The sequence below is a fragment of the Schistocerca piceifrons genome, chromosome 2 (assembly GCF_021461385.2).
Source record: "Schistocerca piceifrons isolate TAMUIC-IGC-003096 chromosome 2, iqSchPice1.1, whole genome shotgun sequence".
NCBI lineage: Eukaryota > Metazoa > Arthropoda > Insecta > Orthoptera > Acrididae > Schistocerca > Schistocerca piceifrons.
Window position 1 is genome coordinate 1,121,193,133 of NC_060139.1, and position 23,877 is coordinate 1,121,217,009.

The 23,877-nt window shown below is 40.7% G+C and overlaps 1 protein-coding gene across 1 annotated transcript; it reads left to right on the forward strand.

The window, feature by feature from the left end:
• The first annotated feature begins 4,760 nt into the window (after positions 1–4,760).
• On the forward strand, positions 4,761–23,085 carry LOC124776182 (molybdenum cofactor biosynthesis protein 1-like). Its single transcript, XM_047251015.1, has 3 exons — positions 4,761–4,886; positions 14,119–14,264; positions 23,010–23,085. Exons 1-3 carry the CDS (start codon positions 4,761–4,763, stop codon positions 23,083–23,085), a joined length of 348 nt encoding a protein of 115 aa, XP_047106971.1.
• Positions 23,086–23,877: the final 792 nt, after the last annotated feature.

A 23,877-nucleotide genomic window follows, 5' to 3' on the forward strand; every position in this document is an offset into this window, starting at 1 on the left:
AATGTAGATAGGCTTTCAATATTGCGCACTGATTCTCTAATGTTATACATTGCTCAAATAATTTCGTGGTGCTTTGGAGTGACCCCTTTAAAATAACACTTTACCAGTCTTCTTAATATGTATTTTGGTAACCAGGTTGATAAGAAGTTACAACAATACTCTCTTATTACTCCCCAGTTTTGGGTTTTATTAATGAACAAAATCGACACAGTGTTCCATATCAATTACTGGCTGAAGTTTCCTGCTGATGTAACCAATATGATTTTCTGTGTTTCTGAGCATACAGGTTGTGTACACTGTTTGGAGTCTGGTGTATGCTGAATCAAATGTTTTTATTGTTGTGATCTTCCATCTGAAGATTGGTTTCATGGAGTTGCCCATGCTAGCCTATCCTGTGTGACCCTCTTCACCTCTGCATAACTACTGCAGCGTACAGTAACTTGAACTTGCTTACTGCAGTCAGTTTTTGGTCTCCTACAGTTGTTACCCCCATTATATTCACAGATGACCACATATAGTGGAAATTGCATACTGTAATGTAGGATGCAATAATAACGTATGGAAGGTTTCTGTTGAAAATTACAAATTATTTAGGAATAAAGGAGATGGCTCACCAAAAGGCAGAAGCACTGTCTCATCGATAGGCACACGAACAAAAGGTATGTAGAATGAGATTTTCACTGTGCAGTGGAGTGTGCACTGATATGAAACTTCCTGGCAGATAAACACCGTGTGCCGGACCAAGAGTCGAACTTGGGACCTTTGCCGTTCGTGGACAAGTGCTCTACCATCTGAGCTATCCATGCACAACTCACGACCCGTCCTCACAGCTTTACTTCCACCAGTACCTCGCCTTCTACCTTCCAAACAAAGGTACGTTGCTTGGTGAGCTTCCAGAATGCACTTTCTTTTTCTAGCTGTAGGGAAAACATGCGCGCGCGCGCGCACGCGTGCGCGCACACTCACACACACACACACACACACACACACACATTCTCACATGCGCATGCATGTCTCCTTATGCTGTGGTCGCTCAACTGCCAGCTCTTTACTGGCCCACGGTGAGTGTTCTGGAGTGAGGTGGGGCTTTAGAGTGGGGTAGGATGGGGTGGGTTGAGGCAATGTGAGAGATGGAGAGAGATGGGAGGGGTTTGGAGGGAAGCATTTAGTGGCTCGTGGGAGAGTGGGGAGCCATCTGTGGGCTAGTTAGGGGTGCAGGTAGAGGGGTCAGGCGACAGACAGCTGGGCACTCATAGACTAGGGTGTGACGTGAGATAACAGCACACAACTAGCTGATTTGGGGGGGGAGAGGGGGGGGAGTGGCGTGTGTGTGTGGGGGGGGGGGGGAGGCAGGGGGGCTGGGAGTTAACTTGGATTTAGGTCAGGAAGCAAAGGATGTGCTGTATGGCTACGAAAGTTGAGTATTCTTAAATAAGATCAGCTGGTGCCAATGTATTGGAAAGTAACTGGCACACAAAGTGCAATTGTGGCTCCTTTTTCTTTGTGAAAGAAGAAAAGAGAGAGAAATCGTCTCATTAGCGAAACAATGGCAAGAGACTACTATTTCTTGTTACTTACACTGCTGCTTTCTTTGATAATGATCAACAAGAACCAAATAATAGACTGTGTATGAGAGAACATGTTCTGAACGAGAGTTTGTTTCATTTGTATAACATTTTATTCCATCATAGATGCTGCACTTACAGTTTCATATATGCATTGCAGCAGCAGACACAATAAAAGTAGCAATCAGCAGTGCTTAGTTTGTTGAATGGGTGAAAAATATGCCACTCTCCCAGTTCCACATATCCCCAAAATTTGATTCTGCCAAATTCTGTACTCTCTGAAATCGAATGTTTAATCCAAAGATGAAAGTGAACAAGTTTGATGCAGTATTGCTAATATTGTTTATTACTCATCTTGCTGAATGAAATGCATACCGTGTCCTTTCTGAAAGGTTTGCAGAAGTAATGCACATACACACATACACACACACACACACACACACACACACACACACACACACACACACACACACACACACACACACATGCGCGCAAATGCAAATCACACATACATGACCACTGTCTCTGGCTGCTAGGGCCAGACTGGGAGCAACTGCGCATCATGGGAGAAACAACGGTCATGTGTGTGTGTGTGTGTGTGTGTGTGTGTGTGTGTGTGTGTTTTGTCCACTTTGGAAGAAGACTTTCTGATCGAAAGCTTACGTGTTTAGTAGTCTTTTTGTTGTGCTTGTCTGTGACCTAACATCTCCTGTATACTGTGAATAGCAATGTATCTTTTTTATAATATGGTCATTATTCCAGCCTACATTTTCTATTGTTTGTTTCCTTTTAAGACCTTATAAAGACAGTTACTGACAATTTCTTTTTTCTTATTGGAGAAAAGTAAAACCATATGGGGGCCAGAATTAGATTGTAAATGAATATGGAATAGAGTATTTTTATTCTCCCTGTATGCAGTGTCACACTTCATTTCTGGCAGCACCACCTTCTCAACACATGACTGTCCCCCACCACCTCACCATAGTCTTCAAGTTATATCCTATAGCACTTCTGTGTGGACAAATAGATGAAGGATGTAGTTTAAAACAGTATAACTAAACTTAAAAGTCAAACTGCCCTTTTATAGAGACTGCCATCATTATTTAAACATACTAAACAATATCAAAACAGTCAAAAGAAATTTTTTTTCAAAAGAGCAGAAAATTGTAGTGAAATTCATGAAAGGATTGTTTTAAATTGTTATATCTTAAATCAATAAGTATGTCAGCATTTCCCAGGATTTTCTGGCTTAATTAAGACTAGGTCATGCCACCACAGTGGTCAGACAGTGGACTTGCCTTCGAGCGGACAACGGACCCGAGTCCCATCGGGCCACCAAAATTTGGCTTTTCCTCGATTTCCCTAAATGATTTAAGACAAATTCTGGGATGGTTCCTTTAAAAAAGATGACATTTGGCTGAGAAAGCTAATTTCTGTGGCAGGTCTGATGACACAGTGCTGGTGGAAGCACGAGTATTTCAGAGCACACCATTCATTGCACATTGTTAAACATAGGGCTCTGCTGCAGACAACCCCTGTATGTTCCCATGTTGACAACACTGTTGAATTACAATTTCTGTGGCTCAGGAGCATTGAGATTGGGCAGTGAATCAATAGAAATGTGTCATCTGGTTGAATCATTCATGTTTCGCATTACACCTGCTTGGCGGTTTTGTGCACATACACTGTCAACAGAGTGAATTGGTGCTTGAAAGGTGCACTTTGCTACAGACGTAGGCCAGTGGGAGCAATATTATGCTATGGAGGACATTCACCTGGTCTTCTGTGGGTCCTGTGGTAGTAACTGAAGGCTCCATAACAGCTTTGTTCTGTGTGAACATTATTGTGCACTGTCCGCACCCTGTCTCTAATGAAGGTGACATGTTTCAACAATATGACTTTCAGTGTCATGAGGCCAGAATCAAATTCACCCCTTCTGAATCTGATGGAATACATCTGCGATGCTATCAGATACCAGTTCTGCACCCAGAAACCACTGATCTCCAATTTATGGGAATTACATGACCTGTGCTTAGACATGCGGTGCTGCATAATGCTGGGAACATACCTCACATAATGCTGGGAACATACCTGAAATTTGTTGAACTTGTCCCACACAAAATCACTGCTGTATTGTGTTCCAACAGTGGACAAACACATTATCAAACAGGAGGTCATAGTGTTTTGTCTCATCAGTTTATATATTCAATGCTTGAATGAAAGGTGTGCTCTCTTCCTTTTTTCTACCATTGCGTGTGTGTGTAAATAAGGATGTTCTACCATTTGGGCTTGTTTATATGAAGGCTGTCAGTGTTACCACCTGCACAGATACTGAATGCTCTTTTTGTGAAGACCTTTTATCTTGAGAACACTTTTAAAGTTGTTTCACAAATGGCAGCACAGTTTCAAGAAAGCTTCATAATTTAATGTAATAGTTAAAATAATACCTTCAGCAAAAGATGTGTGCGTTGGAGTGGGGAAAAAGATTGGAGATGTATGTAGTTTAATTTTCGTAAATTGTTAAGAAGGTTAACAGCTTGGCATGCTAAGATAAATTCCCACATTCTCTAAAAAGAGAGAAAAAGATTAATTTAACAGAATCAGTGAGGTATACAAATATAACAACAGACTTGTAGAACCATTATTTTGTAGGTTAGATTAGATTAGATTCAGCTTTTGTTCCAAGACCCAAAACATGAGATGATTCTCATGGGTGAGTAACATGCCAGAAAGTATAACATAAAAAATATAAAACATTTGAATACCCTGATCATTTGTCAGGAGATTGTCAAACTAGGTGAATACAATACAAACTGGAACAGTTAATATTTTCAGAATTGATACGCTGTCAGACTGAAACATTGTTATGCACTATTAATAAATTTATCAAACAAAAAGTACATAATCTGGACTGTTATGACAAAGTGCTCTCAGAACTGAAATCTAACAGACATTCTTATTTAAGCTGGCCTAACAGCCACTGTTAAGATATTCATCTATAGAGTAGGATGAGTTGCCTATCGAAAAGTCTTTCAAACTCTGTTTAAACCAAGCTTTATCTGATACCAAGTTTTTAATGGTGTCTTTCTTCCACAGATGAATTGTGTTGTAATGTGAGATTTTAATGAAGATGAAGTGTGCAGTTTTGTGGAGTTAACAAAAGAGTAAAATGTTGATGTAAGATTTATCGAGTACATGCCTTTCAGCGGCAACAAATGGAATGATGGGAAGATGGTCTCATTTAGTGAAATGCTCCAAATAATTAGAAAGCAGTGGCCTGATTTTGATCCTCTTCCCAATGGGCCCAATGATACCTCAAAGGTACGTGAAGTATTACATATGAACATACATTGAAAATAATTTAATGTTTATGGCTTACTACCAATCACAAGAATACTTCACATCTGCTGGTGGTATGAGAGATGGACTGGTTTAGTTACATATTTCTCATCCCATTCAGTAAGTCTGTCCTGGCCTGGGTTTCTCTGCAGCTTTTCTGCAACTCTCCCCATTTCCTAAACCTTGACAAACCTTTTCTTACTTCTCTTTTCCTTCCCCTTCATTGTTTCTGCCAGAAGAAGAAGCCACTGGCTCTGAAAGCTAGCACATTTCCGTAACTTTAAGGGGAGTTAGAAGGAAAAAACATTCTTGTTCTTTTTTTCGGGTTTTTATCTGATTATAAAATTTGCAATTTTCCAAGTAAAATGAAATGTATATTACTTATAAACTTGTGTGGGAAGTATTTTATTTTATTTTCTAAAATATAATCTACACCAGTTGAAAATGTTAAAATTTTTACATGCATTACTTCAAGACCTAATAAAATCGGTAATTTTTTATATACAGGGTAGTCCATTGATCGTGACCGGGCCAAATATCTCACGAAATAAGTGTCAAATGAAAAAACTACAAAGAACGAAATTTGTCTAGCTCGAAAGGGGAAACCAGCTGGTGCAATGGTTGGCCTGCTATAAGCCACTGCCATAGATCAAACTGATATCAACTGTGTTTTTTTAAATAGGAACTCCATTTTTTATTACATATTCGTGTAATACGTAAAGAAATATGAATGTTTTACTTGGACCACTTTCTTCGCTTTGTGATAGATGGCGCTGTAATAGTCACAAACATATGTCTCATAATTTTAGACGAACAGTTGGTAACAGGTAGGTTTTTTAAATTAAAATACAGAATGTAGGTACATTTGAACATTTTATTTCGGTTGTTCCAATGTGATACATGTACCTTTGTGAACTTATCATTTCTAAGAACGCATGCTGTTACGGCGTGATTACCTGTAAGTACCACATTAATGCAATAAATGCTCAAAATGATGTCTGTCAACCTCAATGCCTTTGGAAATACATGTAATGACATTCCTCTCAACAGTGAGTAGTTCGCCTTCCGTAATGTTCGCACATGCATTGACAATGCACTGACGCATGTTGTCAGGCATTGTCGGTGGATCATGATAGCAAATATCCTTCAACTTTCCCCACAGAAAGAAATCTGGGGACGTCAGATCCGGTGAATGTGCGAGCCATGGTATGGTGCTTTGATGACCAATCCACCTGTCATGAAATATGCTATTCAATACTGCTTCAACCGCACGCAAACTATGTGCCGCACATCCATCATGTTGGAAGTACATCGCCATTCTGTCATGCAGTGAAACATCTTGTAGTAACATTGGTAGAACATTACGCAGGAAATCAGCATACATTGCACCATTTAGATTGCCATCGATAAAATGGGGGCCAATTATCCTTCCTCCCTTAATGCCACACCATACATTAACCTGCCAAGGTCGCTGCTGTTCCACTTGTTGCTGCCATCGTAGATTTTCCGTTGGCCAATAGTGCATATTATGGCGGTTTAGGTTACTGCTGTTGGTGAATGATGCTTCATCGCTAAATAGAACGCATGCAAAAAATCTTTCATCGTCCCGTAATTTCTCTTGTGCCCTGTGGCAGAACTGTACATGACGTTCAATGTCATCGCCATGCAATTCCTGGTGCATAGAAATATGGTACGGGTGCAATCGATGTTGGATGTAGCATTCTCAACACTGACGTTTTTGAGATTCCCAATTCTTGCGCAATTTGTCTGCTACTGATGTGTGGATTAGCTGCCCCAGCAGCTAAAACACCTACTAGGGCATCATCATTTGTTGCAGGTCGTGGTTGGTGTTTCACATGAGGCTGGACACTTCCTGTTTCCTTAAATAATGTAACTATCCGGCGAATGGTCCGGACACTTCGATGATGTCATCCAGGATACCGAGCAGCATACATAGCACACGCCCCTTTGGCATTTTGATCACAATAGCCATACATCAACACGATATCGACCTTTTCCACAATTGGTAAACAGTCCATTTTAACACGGGTAATGTATCATGAAGCAAATACCGTCCGCACTGGCGGAATGTTATGTGATACCACATACTTACATGTTTGTGACTATTACAGCAGCTGGCTGGAGTGGCCGAGCGGTGCTAGGCACTACAGTCTGGAAATGCGCGACCGCTACGGTCGCAGGTTCGAATCCTGCCTCGGGCATGGATGTGTGTGATGTCCTTAGGTTAGTTAGGTTTAAGTAGTTCTAAGTTCTACGGGACTGATGACCTCAGAAGTTAAGTCCCATAGTGCTCAGAGCCATTTGAACCATTTTTGACTATTACAGCCCCATCTATCACAAAGCGAAAAAAGTGGTCCAGCTAAAACATTCATATTTCTTTACGTACTACATGAATATCTAATAAAAAAATGGGGATTCCTATTTTTAAAAAATGCAGTTGATATGAGTTTGACCTATGGCAGTGCCATCTAGCAGGCCAACCATAGCGCCATCTGGTTTCTCCCTTCAAGCTAGATGAATTTCGTTCTTTGTAGTTTTTTCATTTGATGCTTATTTCGTGAGATATTTGGCCCGGTCACTATCAATGGACCACCCTGTAGAAAGCTGTGGATTGCTGTGTTATGAAGGTTAAGTTATGTGTTTGTATTGGTAGCAGTGTCAAAAATAGGATCGTATCTTTTCATAGTATAAACATGCTTTGTATATCGAAGTGCTAACGTTTTTCTGAGGAAAAGTGACGAATAGACTGGTAAATTTCTCAAAAAGTATGACTCCAAAATGAAGTGTTTTTAAGAAATGTGGGTTTCATGGTAATAAAATTTTGAATAAAGAGAAACATTGTGCTCAGCATGTGGTGTGTGAAGTTACAGACAATGAAATACTGGCAAACTCATGAGTATCTAGCGAAACACCCATTAGTGCTTCGAAGATTAAAATGAAACATAGTGATAACACAGTTATCTCAAAACAAACCTCATGTAAACGGTAGGTTAGGTTATATTCTGATACATTTACACATCCTAATAGGGATGTTATGTGAATGTGTGTGCTGTATGTATGTGGAGGGCCAGTTAGTTTACATGAAGACATTGAGGTATCAAATGGACAAGCCAGGAAACTTATCATTAATTCTGCCAGTTGCAAATATACTCATTCATTTTGGAATTCTGATAAGTGTAAAGATAATTATTTTGAAATAAATGTTAGGTGGTTTTATGGATTGAGAGCTATTGGCAAAGGACACACTGCAGCAGAAACAATGTGTGTCATGATGTATATGCCACGCCCACTTTGTAAAATGGACAAGTATGCAGGATTTATTGGAGCTGCTGTGAAATCAGCTGCATGTGAGTCAATTAAGGGTGCTGCAAATGAAGCTGCTGAAATAAACGATGGTATGATTGACATATCAGTAGCTTTTGGGGCACTTGGTAGAAGCGCAGCTGCAGTTCTAAGAATTCTGTTGCTACAGTGACCAGTGTGGATACTGGAAAGCTAATAGATTTCCAGATTTTAACCAAACATTGTTATAAGTATAAATCAGGGAATGAAGAAGGGCATATCTGTGACAGAAATTATGAAGGACAACTAGTCGTACGGAGGCCTGTGCAGCTGTTGAAATTTATAATCGATCTGTAAACTAAAGGCGAGTGTGTTACACTAAGTTCTTAGGTTAGGCAGACTCAAATGCATATAACAGTGTAGTAGCCACTCAGCCTTATGGTGAGAAGCTTATCACAGAAATGGAACGTGCTGGTCATGTCCAGAAGAGGATGGGTACCAGATTGAGGAAGTTGAAACAAAGTTTGAGAGACAAGAAACTTTCAGGTGGTAAGACCATAAGAAGCAGGCTGACAGACAAAATGATTGATGAACTACAACAGTATTATGAGATTGCCATTAGAAATAATACTGAGGATTTGTTGAAAATGAAGCAGGCAGTATGGGCTACCTTCTTCCAGAGACTGTCAGCTGATGATAAACCAGTACACCATCTTTGCCCTCCTGGATCTGGTTCATGGTGCAATTACCGCAATGCCCAGTACTCAAACAGGTCATACAGCCATAAACATTCTATCCCAGCAGCAGTTGTGGATATCATAAAATCTGTTTACAGAGACCTGGCAATCCTGAATTATTGAAGAAGTGTCTGCATTGTCAGACTCAAAATCCCAATGAGTCGTTCAATAATCTTATAGTGTCAGTGTCATCGTAACTGCCGTCTGCGTCACGTCTGCTGTGCAGTGAGCTACGCTAGTTTAAGTTTTAACTCTATTTTTCTTACTTGTCACTTCTTCTTCCGTGTGTTTTTGCTTTTAGGAAGCTTTAATTGTCGAGTGCTAGTAATAGTGTTCCATAGATTTTGTGTTTGTTTTGAATACAGTCAGAGAGAGTCCGTTTAGTCAGCCATAGTGCCAGTAGTGCTAGTGTTTGTTTTCAATACAGTCCAGAGGCAGGTAGTGCTATTTTCATTGTTTTCTACAGGAAGTGTCTAGTAACCACAGTTTAGTCAACTATCAGCCGCCTTTAGTGAATTAGCAGTCCAGTTATAAGTTGATTAACTCTCTACAGTAAATTGATTTCTTAGTATGGATAGGATGTGTGACTGCTGTGTACGGACACAGGAGGAGCTGGCCACTGTTCGCGAACAGCTGAACGTGTTGATGGCCGCGGTTAGCCTTCTTCAGGCTGTTGCCTTGGAGTGTAGCGGCAGTGGGGAGTCTGGTGCGTTGCATGGTACACCCCAGGTGTTACATGCTTCACCCACTGACCCTTCTGTTGACACATCTTTGTGGGTACCGGGTGCGGTTGGGCCACCCTCTTCCCAAGGGGAGTGGCGGGTTCAGCGGCATTCGCGGCGCATGAGGCGGAGGGTCAGTGTGGAGGCTGGCCGTGTGGCATCGCCCATTCTGCCTGTGAGTGGACATGTGGCCACTCCTTCAGCAAGGTCCGAGCAGGCACATGGGGGGAGGGGTTTATTAGTTATTGGGAGCTCCAACGTTATGCGGGTGATGGAGCCCCTTAGGGAAATAGCGGAAAGGTCGGGGAAGAAGGTCAGTGTTCACTCTGTCTGCTTGCCAGGGGTCTCATCCGAGATGTGGAGGAGGCCGTGCTGGCAGTGATAGAGAGCACTGGGTGCACCCGACTGCAAATTGTTGCTCATGTCGGCACCAATGACTCCTGCCGTCTGGGTTCAGAGGTCATCCTCAGTTCGTACAGGCGGTTAGCGGAGTTGGTGAAGGCGGAAAGCCTTGCGGGGTGGAATCTGAGCTAACTATTTGTAGTATCGTTCCCAGAACCAATAGTGGTCCTCTGGTTTGGAGCCGAGTGGAAGGCTTAAACCAGGGGCTCAGACGATTCTGCGGAGATTTGGGGTGCAAATTTCTCGACCTCCGCTATCGGGTGGAGAAAAGTAGGGTCCCCCTGAATAGGTCACGCGTGCACTACATGCAGGAAGTGGCTACAAGGGTAGCGGAGTATGTGTGGAGTGCACATGTGGGTTTTTTAGGTTAGAGAATTCCCTCCCTAGGCCCAACAAGACACCTCCTGAGATGCGGCAAGGTAGAAGTAGACAAAATGCAACAGGGAATAACAATATTAATGTGCTAATAGTAAACTGCAGGAGCATCTATAGAAAGGTCCCAGAACTGCTCTGATTAATAAACGGTCACAATGCCCACGTAGTACTAGGGACAGAAAGTTGTCTGAAACCAGATGTAAACATTAATAAATTCTAAACTCAGATTGGAATGTATACCGCAGAGACAGGCTGGACAGTGAAGGGGGAGGCATGTTTAAAGCGATAAGAAGTGCAATAGTATCAAAAGAAATTGACGGAGATCCGAAATGTGAAATAATTTGGGTGAAGGTCACGGTTAAAGCAGGCTCAGACATGGTAATTGGATGTCTCTATAGGCCCCCTGGCTCAGCAGCTGTTGTGGCTGAGCACCTGAAGGATAATTTGGAAAATATTTCGAGTAGATTTGCCCACCATGTTATAGTTCTGGGTGGAGATTTTAATTTGCCGGATATAGACTGGGAGACTCAAACTTTCATAACGGGTGGCAGGGGCAAAGAATCCAGTGAAATTTTTTAAGAGCTTTATCTGAAAACTACCTTGAGCAGTTAAACAGAGAACCGACTCGTGGCGATAACATATTAGACCTTCTAGTGACAAACAGACCTGAACTATTTGAAACAGTTAATGCAGAACAGGGAATCAGCGATCATAAAGTGGTTACTGCATCAATGATTTCAGCCGTAAATAGAAATATTAAAAAAGGTACGAAGATTTTTCTGGTTAGCAAAAGTGACAAAAATCAGATTTCAGAGTACCTGACGGCTCAACACAAAAGTTTTGTTTTAAGTACAGATAGTGTTGAGGATCAGTGGACAAAGTTCAAAACCATCGTACAATATGCATTAGATGAGTATGTGCCAAGCAAGATCATAAGAGATGGAAAAGAGCCAGCGTGGTACAACAACCGAGTTAGAAAACTGCTGCGGAAGAAAAGGGAACTTCACAGCAAACATAAACATAGCCAACACCTTGCAGACAAACAAAAATTACGTGAGGCAAAATGTAATGTGAGGAGGGCCATGCGAGGGGCATTAAATGAATTCGAAAGTAAAGTTCTATGTACTGACTTGGCAGAAAATCCTAAGAAATTTTGCTCTTATGTCAAAGCGGTAGGTGGATCAAAACAAAATGTCCAGACACTCTGTGACCAAAAAGGTACTGAAACAGAGGATGATGGACTAAAGGCCGAAATACTAAATGTCTTTTTCCAAAGCTGTTTCACAGAGGAAGACTGCACTGTAGTTCCTTCTCTAGATTGTCACACAGATGACAAAATGGTAGATATTGAAATAGATGACAGAGGGATAAAGAAACAATGAAAATCACTCAAAAGAGGAAAGGCCGCTGGACCTTATGGGATACCAGTTCAGTTTTACACAGAGTATGCGAAGGAACTTGTCCCCCTTCTTGCAGCAGTGTACCGTAGGTCTCTACAAGAGCATAGTGTTCCAAAGAATTGGAAAAGGGCACAGGTCATCCCCGTTTTCAAGAAGGGACGTCGAACAGAAGTGCAGAACTATAGACCTATATCTCTAACGTCGATCAGTTGTAGAATTTTAGAACATGTATTATGTTCGAGTATTATGACTTTTCTGTAAACTAGAAATCTACTCTGTAGGAATCAGCATGGGTTTCGAAAAAGACGATCGTGTGAAACCTAGCTCGCGCTATTCGTCCACGAGACTCAGAGGGCCATAGACACGGGTTCCCAAATAGATGCTGTGTTTCTTGACATCCGCAAGGCATTCGATACAGTTCCCCGCAATCGTTTAATGAACAAAGTAAGAGCATATGGACTATCAGACCAATTATGTGATTGGATTGAAGAGTTGCTAGATAACAGAACGCAGCATGTCATTCTCAATGGAGAGAAGTCTTCCGAAGTAAGAGTGATTTCAGGTGCGCTGCGGGGGATTGTCGTAGGACAGTTGCTATTCACAACGTACATAAATGACCTTGTGAATGACATCGGAAGTTCACTGAGGCTTTTTGCGGATGATGCTGTGGTATATCGAGAGGTTGCAACAATGGAAAATTATACTGAAATGCAGGATGATCTGCAGCGAATTGATGCATGGTGCAGGGAATGGCAATTGAATCTCAATGTAGACAAGTGTAATGTGCTGCGAATACATAGAAAGAAAGATCCCATATCATTTAGCTACAATATAGCAGGTCAGCAATTGGAAGCAGTTAATTCCATAAATTATCTGGGAGTATGCATTAGGAGTGATTTAAAATGGAATGATCATATAAAGTTGATCGTCGGTAAATCAGATGCCAGACTGAGATTCGTTGGAAGAATCCTACGGAAATGCAATCCGAAAACAAAGGAATTAGGTTACAGTACACTTGTTCGCCCACTGTTTGAATACTGCTCAGCAGTGTGGGATCCGTACCAGATAGGGTTGATAGAAGAGATAGAGAAGATCCAACAGAGAGCAGCATGCTTCGTTATAGGATCATTTAGTAATCGCGAAAGCGTTACAGAGATGTTAGATAAACTCCAGTGGAAGACTCTGCAGAAGAGACGCTCAGCAGCTCGGTATGGGCTTTTGTTGAAGTTTCGAGAACATACCTTCACCGAGGAGTCAAGCAGTATATTGCTCCTTCCTACGTATATCCCGCGAAGAGACCATGAGGATAAAATGAGAGAGATTAGAGCCCGCACAGAGGCATTCCGACAATCCTTCTTTCCACAAACAATACGAGACTGGAATAGAAGGGAGAACCAATAGAGGTACTCAAGGTACCCTACACCGTCAGGTGGCTTGAGGAGTATGGATGTAGATGTAGATGTAGACCAAAAAATGATTTTCTCGTAATGAAGACACTAAAGTGGGGGTCAGTTATGCTGTTATTGCTTTTAATGATGGCAACATTGGTAGCGTGAAAGTGCTACAACATATGGGAATTAATTCTGGAGCAAACTGCATCAGAGAATTTAATGGATGGATAAGGTTTGCATTGGTAAAGCAAAGTATGCAGCACAGTTGGCCACTACGGAGTCCAGAAAGAAGAAAACAAGAAAAAACTTAAAAAAGATCAAGAGGATGATATACAGTATGGTGCAGGGTGCTTCTGAGTGACTAAAAATAAAATGTTAAGCATATATTGAGTTACAGTCTATTAAAACTTTAAAAACTCTTCCTGAAAATTTACATTTTCTCTTGCATTTTTCCCTAAATCTCAGAAACTACTTCGAGTAGCGAATTCAAATTTTCAGGGAGTAATAACATACGTATCCTGAGTCTTCTTAACTAAAAGAAAAACATAATGTTATGTATAAATAAAATTATTTAGAATAACATACAAAAAAGTACACAAAATTTTAACTGTGTAATTAAAAAATTGTATTTCCAAAAGCAGTGGCTGAAATGCAATTATTGTAAGACTCAGAACATATAGTTTAATGTGCTGTAAAAGTTTCTTGTCAATGGCTACAGTTGTTCCTGAAATACGGGGAAGTTAAGTCACTAAATTTAACATTGTCAGGATAGGGTGTTCAAACTCCCCTTAATGCACGTTTTCTCCTTCCTCCACTTGGTGAGCAACACATTTATAGTATTTTCACAACAGCAGTAGCTATTTTCTTACAATTTCTTTTTGCAGGCATACCATATCCTGGGCTTCAAGGGATGTGTGGGATTTATTACCTCAATGAGTGAACACCTCTGTGGCACGTGCAACCGTTTACGGATAACAGCTGATGGCAATTTGGAGGTGTGTCTCTTTGGGAATTCAGAGATATCTCTCAGGTGAGTGATGAAACATAGAATAATCGTGTCCAAGTGAAATTTCATGTGAGGAAACCATAAAATTACTAGAAGACTGACAGACTGATCAGTATTTTACGTTCAAGAGGTGAAATTCCAAAACTTCTTATAGACACATTCGTTCCTCTTGTCCTCACATTAGTCGTGGAGTCCGAGTGACCTTTCAGACCTTCAGGAACTTATCCCTCTTTCCTATCTCATGAAGGAACTGATAGTTCCAAATGCTGAGTATAGAATAATACTTTTAAACTGTTTGCCATGCACATTAGGTATGTGGTTGGTATATGGAAGAGATAAACTGCAGTTAAATCCAGCAGGTATGAAATGAGTAATCTTTTCTTGAAGTTTTCAGCTTGCACCCTCCTCCCTCCCAGACATACAAACCAGATACCTCTAGCTAAATAATTTGTGAGTATATATAATTTGCCCCTGTCAACATCATGTTACACTAACCTATTTGTGAGATTAAATTAAAGGAAAGTAATCAGGACTGGAAATTATGTAAAGACATTTTTAGCTATGTCCCTTGGTTGTAATAAAGTTAACACAGTATTTCTGTCCATGTGATGGTAACTATGATTCGCCAGCCACCGTTGCCGAGCGGTTCTAGACGCTTCAGTCCAGAACCGCGCGACTGCTACGGTCGCAGGTTTGAATCCTGCCTTGGCTCAGATGTTAAGTCCCATAGTGCCCAGAGCCATTTGAACTGTGATTCATGATTATCAGAGTCTATATGTTCCAAATAAAAATTGGAACTTCATGTGTATAAATGTACAAATTATTAGACAATGGGACCAACAACTGACACTTTTAAATTGATGACTAGACTAAGAGATTAATAATAGGGAAAAAACTGCAAGATACTTGGCGATAAGTTTGTTTCAGGACAAGGTAAGGGGGGTAGGGGGTGGGAAGAATCAGCTCTCTCTTTGTGAGCATAACAGAAATCCTTTATCAACCGAAGGTAAAATAAGATATAAAAATACAGGGTCAAACAATTAATTTAAGTATCTTAGAAACCAAATGACTAATGAAATTGGAAGCTAAGAAAAGTAAGTTCGTAGTAAGTAGGGTGAAACACAGGGGGCTGCAACATATTGCCATTGTTGTTTGACTTGTCTATCAAAGAAAAAAGAAATGGATCAAAACAAAATAAAAGTGAGAATGGAAATGTATCAGAAGCAGATAGGAATAAGCAAGGAACATATTCTTTAATAAATAAAAAAAAAAAAAAACTGACATGTGACGCAGATGTTCCTACAATTTTATGTTCAAAGCACAGCAGTCTGTGAAAGCAAAATATTTATGACATTGAAAAAAGAAAATCAGTGAGTGAAAAGTGTGTGTAGGTGAATTGTGGTGAAAGACTGGATATTGGAACTTCTGTTAGGCTGCCCAGTATTAGTTAACTTGGTAGTAAAGGAGCAAGTTTGCAAGGGCAGATAACTGTTTGACTACGTAAAATAGAGTGGGAATATGGAAAAGCTAGTCCAAGATAGGATGAAAAAGATAACAGCAACTTAAAAAATGAATTGATAAGTTACCATGAACCCCATTCCAATCTAGTGAATGCAGTGGTTGACAATATCTTGTGACATTCGCCTATAAGGCTCAAACAATAATTGCTAAATAAAAATACAAAATGTTGACAAGACTGTATCTAAGCTGTCACTCTCTTCTGAAACAAGGGTGTTTAAACCAACAAACACGCAGGAAAGCAGGGACAACTCGCACACTAGAGAAGGATGGGCAGTATCATTGAAGGAGTGAGCATAAACTGTGTGGAATATGTGTGGTACAAGTAATGATAGTTAAATAAAAAAAAGAAGAAGAAGAGGAAAAATGTTTATCTGGAAATAAGGGAATAAAAATTTGCCACGTGAAGAGACAATATGGTACTGTGCTGATGAGTGTGTACAAGTGGTGATATACAATATACATTGATAAAGGAACTCTGCATTGGGCCCAGAAGACCACGCAATGCTCTTCGAGAGATGTCCTCTACTATATATCTATGGAGAGTTAGGGGGTCAGTATACAACTCTCCAGGCTGTTATCAACTTCCAGAAGTTGAAGACACTACTTCTCACTTGAGTAGCTCCTCAGCTGGAACTACAAGCAGAGTGTACCCTATTCCAGTCTGTCCACCGAGCAGAATTTCCCGGCTCTACAAGGAATTGAACCTGATCCCTTTCTATGGCACGCCTGTGGCATACTGACTGCATAGCTGTGGCAAGAGTCATAATATACACTTGTGAACAATTGAGTTATAACTATTCTGTTTATTGGGGAGAGAGTATGTATATTGCCACCGTGAATGAAATAGTTTAGTGTATCGTAACTGGAATGTATTCAGACCTCGTACTTGTGTGAGAGCGCAGTGTCTTAGACACTTGTAGTGTTTGTCTTAGCATGAACTAACCGGTGAGCCTTACTTTCTAGTATTTTTAATTATATATCATTACTGGTGCCTCTGGCACTTTTGTTTTGCAATAGCAATAGCTTGCAATAGCAAACATTGAGTCAACCATGGTTTTTGGATTAGAAGTAGAGGTCAGCTGGGTTGACAGTGGGAATAGAGTGATGGGAAGTGGACAATAAGCAGTTATATTGAAGGGTGCATTATTTGATATGTTAAGGTTAATTACAAAACGTGGATTGGAGAATTTTTCACGTTGAGCAGAAGTAAGTTTACAGGACCAGATGTCAAATTACACATGATCAGTGTGAATCCCTATAGTCAGCATGAACACTGGCACACAGAATAATTTATAGGTAGCCTTGCTGTATATAAAAAATCAGATTTGTGCTGAACTGTCATGAACAAACTGTCACTTCTCTGGAATAAATAGACTCTGATTTGTTAATTACATCTGTGTAAATGAAAAATATAGGAAAACATAGATTGCTGCTTACTGTAAAGGAGACATGTTACATTGTAGACAGGCACAATTAAAAAGGCACTTACACAAAGCTTTCGGCCACAGCCTTCATCAGCAAAAGAGATACAGAGAAACACACACATTCATACACACAGGCAAGCACATGTCACAGACATATGACTGCCAACTCCAGCAGCTTGCCCCTAGCTGCTGGACTTGGCAGTTTTTTTTTCTCTGTGTGTGCGTGCGTGCGCACGCAGTGTGCTTGCTTGTGTGTTGTGCCTGTGTGCAACTTTATTTTCTTTACGGTAAATAGTGATCTATCTTTCCCTGCACTGTTGATATTCCTACCTGGAATTTCCATTGTTTAATCAGTGTAAATAAGAAGGACACCGTTACATATATTCTGTCACTTGAAGACTAATACATGAAGTCAGTGGACATTATTTTTTATTGCAGAGGATCTTTGTCACCACTAATTATTAATTTTGTGTTCCAGTTAATTAGACATGCTTTCATCCTTTCCTGGATGTGCTCTTTTTGTTAAATCTTCCTTCAAAAGATCTGATTTACTTCAAATTAATAAACCTGAGTATTCTGAAAAAGGAGGTGCAGCTTACAGCTGCAGTGTGACAGTTGATCACAGGGTGATTTTATCACTGCCATATCGTGGGTACCCATGGGTCAAGACACATATTCTATAAGGGTGTGTAGTCATTGGGCTTTCTTGTACCACAGTGTCAAAGGTGTACTGTGAGCAGATTTATTCAAGGAAAATACTACCACAATCAGCAGAGTGAACTGCTATGGGCAACAGGATATCATTGACAGGGGTTACCACTGACTAGCATGGCTTTAGCAGTGAACAGGTGGGCCACAATGTAGCAAATGACTCACCAACTCAGTGACAGTCAATAAACAGTAACCATTCATGCCACTGGGAACTGTCACCTCTTTGTGGGATACAAACATGCAATCTGCACACTGCTCGTCACAGTTACAAAGATTAGCATTGGTTCGGAACAGCACCAGGGGATGCTCGAAGCATGCAGGAAGGTCGTCTGTCTGATGATTTGCGGTACATATTGCCAAGGGGGCAGGGTGCAAAATAAGGAGTGATCAAAAAACTTCCATTTGAAGGCTGCATAGTTCAGATCAGTATGCCACACACACACACACACACACACACACACACACACACACATATCCATCCACACATATACCCTGCTTGTGTCTGTATATGTGCGGATGAATATATGTGTGTGTGTGTGTGTGCGCGCGTGAGTGTATACCTGTCCTTTTTCCCCCCTAAGGTAAGTCTTTCCACTCCCGGGGTTGGAATGACTCCTTACCCTCTCCCTTAAAAGCCACATCCTTTCGTCTTTCCCTCTCCTTCCCTCTTTCCTGATGAAGCAACTGTGGGTTGCGAAAGCTTGAATTTTGTGTGTGTGTTTGTTTGTGTGTCTATCAACATACCAATGGTTTCATTTGGTAAGTTACATCATCTTTGTTTTTAGATATATTTTTCCCATTTGGAATGTTTCCCTGTATTATATTATATATCAGTGCATTCCTCTCCCACAACTATCCTGCAGACCTTGTCCACAAACAGATCTCCCAAGCAATACATTCCTCCCCACCCAACAACAATGTTACTACCCCCAGACCACACAGAAGCATCCCCCTTTTCACCCAATATTATCCTGGCCTCGAATACGACAACTAATTACTCTGCCACGGATATGAATTTTTCAAGTCAAGCCCTGAAGTGAGATCATCCCTTGACAATATTCTCCCCACACCACCCAGAGTTGCCTTTTGCTGACCCCCTAACCTCCGTAACATCCTTGTCAAACCCTACAATATTCCCAGACCACCTTCTCTACCCAGCGGTTCCTACCCCTGTAACCGACCCCGATGCAAAACCTGCCCCATGCATCCCCCCACAACCAAATACTCCTGCCCCGCTACTGGTATAACATACACAACTCAAGGCAGGGCCACATGTGAGACAACACGTCATTTATCAGCTGACATGCCTGCACTGCACAGCCTTTTACTTTGGTATGACGACAACTAAACTGGCTGAGCGCGTGAATGGGCACAGACGACTTGTCCGCCTAGGAGATGTCCAATACCCAGTAGCGGAGCATGCCCTCCAGCATAATTCTAGGGACCTAGGAACCTGCTACACCATATGTGCCATTTGGCTTCTCCCACCCAACACCAGTACCTCGGAACTGCGGAGATGGGAACTTGCACTCCAACACATCCTTTCATCCCGCCATCCCCCTGGACTGAACATATGTTAACCAACCTCACTCCCATTTACTCTTTAGTCTTCTCCTCTTTCCCTTTCCTCTTTAGCCATTCACGCATCTTTTCATCCTACACAGTTGCGTTTATCTTTATACTATGTGCCTCTTTACTTCTGTATTCATCCTCCTTGGTTTGAAGCTGGCACAGTAATTACAGCCACCTTGGCTTCCCTCTGACATCCATGCCTCCATCTTTGCTACCCTTCCTGTTTACCTTTCCCCTGTTGCTTCATAACCTGGGTTGTGAATAACTGAATCCACTTTCCCTTCTTCCCCTTTTTTCCCCTCTCTCCTCCCTGATGAAGGAACGAAGTTCCGAAAGCTAGGATACGTCAATTTTCTGTTCTGTTTTGTGTATCTATCGGCTGTACTGAGCTGAGGTAAGTACTGGCCAGGCCCTCTATCTCTTTGTTAGCATTTGTTTCATATATATAAACACACACACACACACACACACACACACACACACACACACACACACACACACACACACACACACAGACAGGGTGATGCGTATTATCATTTAAAAGCCTCCAAAGCACTGTATATGACCCTGAGACAAGTAATTTAATACAAGACATATGGGATCACAAATGTTGGATACGATACAAATGTTGGGAAATGTGTCAAAAGCGAATGACAAATGTCACCAGATGATGTACCTTGCCATGCTTGCAGTGGTTGAACCTCTCGGCCTGTCACACTTGATCATCCCAACCCAAGTCAAGTATTCATATCATTGTGGCTACGGACACATGTGTGCGACTTTAGTGATGGTGTTCAGGATTTGAGTCTTGCATCTGGCAGGCAGTATTTTTTCATTGTGTTAAACAATTATGTATTTATATTGAAGTTTATTATTTTATTTACCGGTCTTGCAGTTTCCTTGATTTCTTGCAAAGTACAGTACAATGAAAACCTACCATATTGCATAACAAGTAGATGAGTATAAACTTCAGAATAGCATCATTGCCATTAAATGACCTATGTTTTCTTTACTAACTAATGTCTGTAAACAAAAAGAGAAGGGACAGAAGCAAAGAACACAAAATCAGAACTGCTTTTGCTTGATTACAGCAGGGACAATAATTTTGTAACATCTACATTTACAACAGATCATATTTACAAAATGTTTTCGAAATTTGCTCTGTTTGCTCAAATGAAAGTATTGCACTGCTCAATCATTCCTTTACACTCAGCCCCAACTGCTGCACATGCTGTGGGGTATGTCATCTGGTTACGTCATATGTTCAGTGTTTATCACCAATTTTTGGGGTATTTTGAAATGTATAAAAAGGCAAATGCAGAAAGTTATCACATTTTGCTGCACATTACCTGCATCACAGAAAAATAATGTATACAAACCTTCTCAGATTTGCCACTGAATAACTTTGTGCAAGCCTCACAAGATTTCACCAACACAACTGTTCGTCATCTTCAGGTAGTGGTGGGTCCTGTCATTACTGCTGCAAGATGTGACTGGTGATATTCGCACAGCAGAATTGAAATTTGTCAGGCTAGAAGCAGGAGTACGAATGTGTGGACAGGCACTCCCAGTTGGATGGAAATGCCATTCATAGTAGCCTTCTGCTTATGTGTTGTGGGCAATGACTGCGCTTCTGGACACTCGTGTGGTTAAAAGCTGAATTAACTCTCTGCAAGGTGCTGCATCAGGTCATACATCGGAGGATCTGGTTTCTACTGTTTTAATTTCATGACAGTCAGTGCTGGATTCTGGGCAGTGCTTAGTCAAAATTCCATATTCCTGTTGGTAAGATTGCCCATCGTATGGATACATGCCTCATTCTTAAAAACACAATCCTAGAGTGATGATGCTGAGGATAAAATTTCAGTCCTCTTGGGAAACGTGTGGTGCCCTGTATTCAGGCAGTGCTCTGCTACCACTAATTTACTGGGTGGCATTTTTGTCAGCGCTGTTGAACACAGTGTTCTTGCACAATGTGAGGTGTCTGCCCTATATAAGATTTCCCATAATGGCATCAGATCTTATATATGATCTGTGTTTTCTGAGGTCAAGATTGTCTTTAACTGAACCCAAACAATTCCTTAGTTTTGCTGGTAGACGAAAAACACACTTGATTCTGTTTCTCTTAGCGATTCTTTCTATTTTTGAAAACATGCCACTGAAATATGCCAAGAAAGCCATTTGCAGTGCTTGTCTAAGTATCTTCATTTACATCCCTACACTGAACTTGCTTTGCTCAGAACACATTGCAAATCTGTTTACAAGAATAAACATTCTGCTGGAACACTGTTCTTAGGTGTTACAGTTCACCAGGCAGACTGTCGGTATCTGAGATCACGTGTGCTCTATGTGCCAGGGAGTGTAAGACACTACCACATTGTGCAGGGTGATGGCAACTTTTGGACCGCAAATATAACTCTGCGTGTATCAGTTTGCGGTAGAGACTATGCCCCAGTGTTCTGTCAGCTTTTCTTCTAACCGTGACATCCAGGAATGGTAAGCTGCTATCTTATTGTACTTCCACAGTGAACTGAATATTCAGATGGAGTGAGTGCAAATGCTGCAGGAACATAGGTAGTGTCTGTATTATGTGGGCCACACCACAAATGTCTCTTCAGCATTCTGCCAGAAGGAGGAATGTTGGATATTTACTAAGGGAAATAGAGGATCTCCCATGGGAGCACTGTCCACTTGATCAAAGTAGATGGTGTTACATAAGAAATAGGATGAGGTATGCACATGTTTAAACAGCACCACAATTTCTTTCTCAAACTTGCTGCTAATAACCTCTAATGAGGGCTGCAGGGGCACTTTTGTAAGTAATGATATAACATTTGAGCTAACTAAAAGATCTGAAAGTTCTAGTTTAAGCATCTTCAGGTATTCTATGAAATCCTCTGAATTCTAAATATGATGGTCATAGTCATCCACATGATAAATTTCAAAGCTGTCACGTGGAAATTGCCAGTTGCATCTTGCAGCAGTGATGGTGGAAATCACCACCACCTGAAGATGCCAAAACGTTGTGTCACTGAAATATTGAGGGAGGGACTTGCATAATGTTATCTGGTGGGGAACCCAAAGTGTTTTTGCAACAGATCTATCAGGCAAGCCTGAAAATTCACATATACTCCAAGCAGTAAGTACCTGTTGTAAAATGGTCACATTAGTGAGCTTGGCAATTAATTAACAGTTTATCAATAAATTCGGCTTCATTTTGCAAGAAATTGTGCTGTGTTCCACTACTCCCTCTTCAACAAAACTAATGTCAGTTTCTGCTCCACCTCTTCAGCCCAAGATCCTATGTATACTCTTGAGCATTTTTGTAAGATACCTGTTTATTTATAAAAATAAAAGTAACTTCTATCATGACTTTCCCATTCTTGTCCAGTGGGTTTGTTATCCTGCTGTTGCCTACTACAGACTACAAGATTACTGTTGAAGATTTCTGCAAAGTTTTTCTTCCTTTTTAGTGTACCAACATTTCACTGTGTGGTAATTGCCTGGTACTGTTTAACGGGTGTTTTAACTGTTGTTTCAGAGATGCAATACGAAGCAAATGCAGTGAGGATGACTTGCTTGCCATGATTGGGGCAGCAGTGAGAAGAAAGAAGTAACAACATGCAGGTAAGATACATTACAGCAAATGTAACTCTATAGATAGAAAGAAAATTTCTGCTTAACAAGTCATAGCAAACATAAGAGCAAAATAGAACGAAAAACAACAGTGATAGAACCTGTGTTTTTGTGTAAAATTGGATTTAATTTTTTATTTAGTATTCAGTCTGATTAATGCCCATTGGTCAACAATACATTTCAGCCCTAGAATTTGGTTCTGCAAGGTCCACCAGATAACCATATATGGCTGTTGTAACTCCTTTTTTGGACTTCAGAAGTTTTCCAGCAACAAATCTTTTTTTTTCTTTCTTTCTTTCTTTTTTTTCTTTTTAAAAGAGAAGCTAAAATGCAGAAAACATCATAAAGGAAACACTCACAGAAAAGCATCAGTGTCCTTGAAATAATGGAAACTCCAGTAGGAATATCAACAATGTTGGAAAAGACAGATTACTACTTACTGGTGAAGGCTGTGGCTGAAAGCTTTATGTAAGTGTCTTTTAATTCTGCCCATCTGCAGCCTAAGGTATCTTCTTTATGGTAAGTAACAGTCTGTCTTTTCCTTCATTATTCATTAGTGTTCTTTGTTTTTATTGCTGTTTAGCAAGCATCATGTGGTATATAAGGGATGTGAATAGCGTCAGATGTTGAATCATCACTCTGGAGGATATGAAGGTGCTGCATATTGGTGTGAGACAGCATTATCTGATAAGAGTTTGAAAGAAACCTCATTGTGGATGTCCATTTGGTCACCTGGTTAAACCTTGCAACATCTGTATTTTTGGAGTATTTGG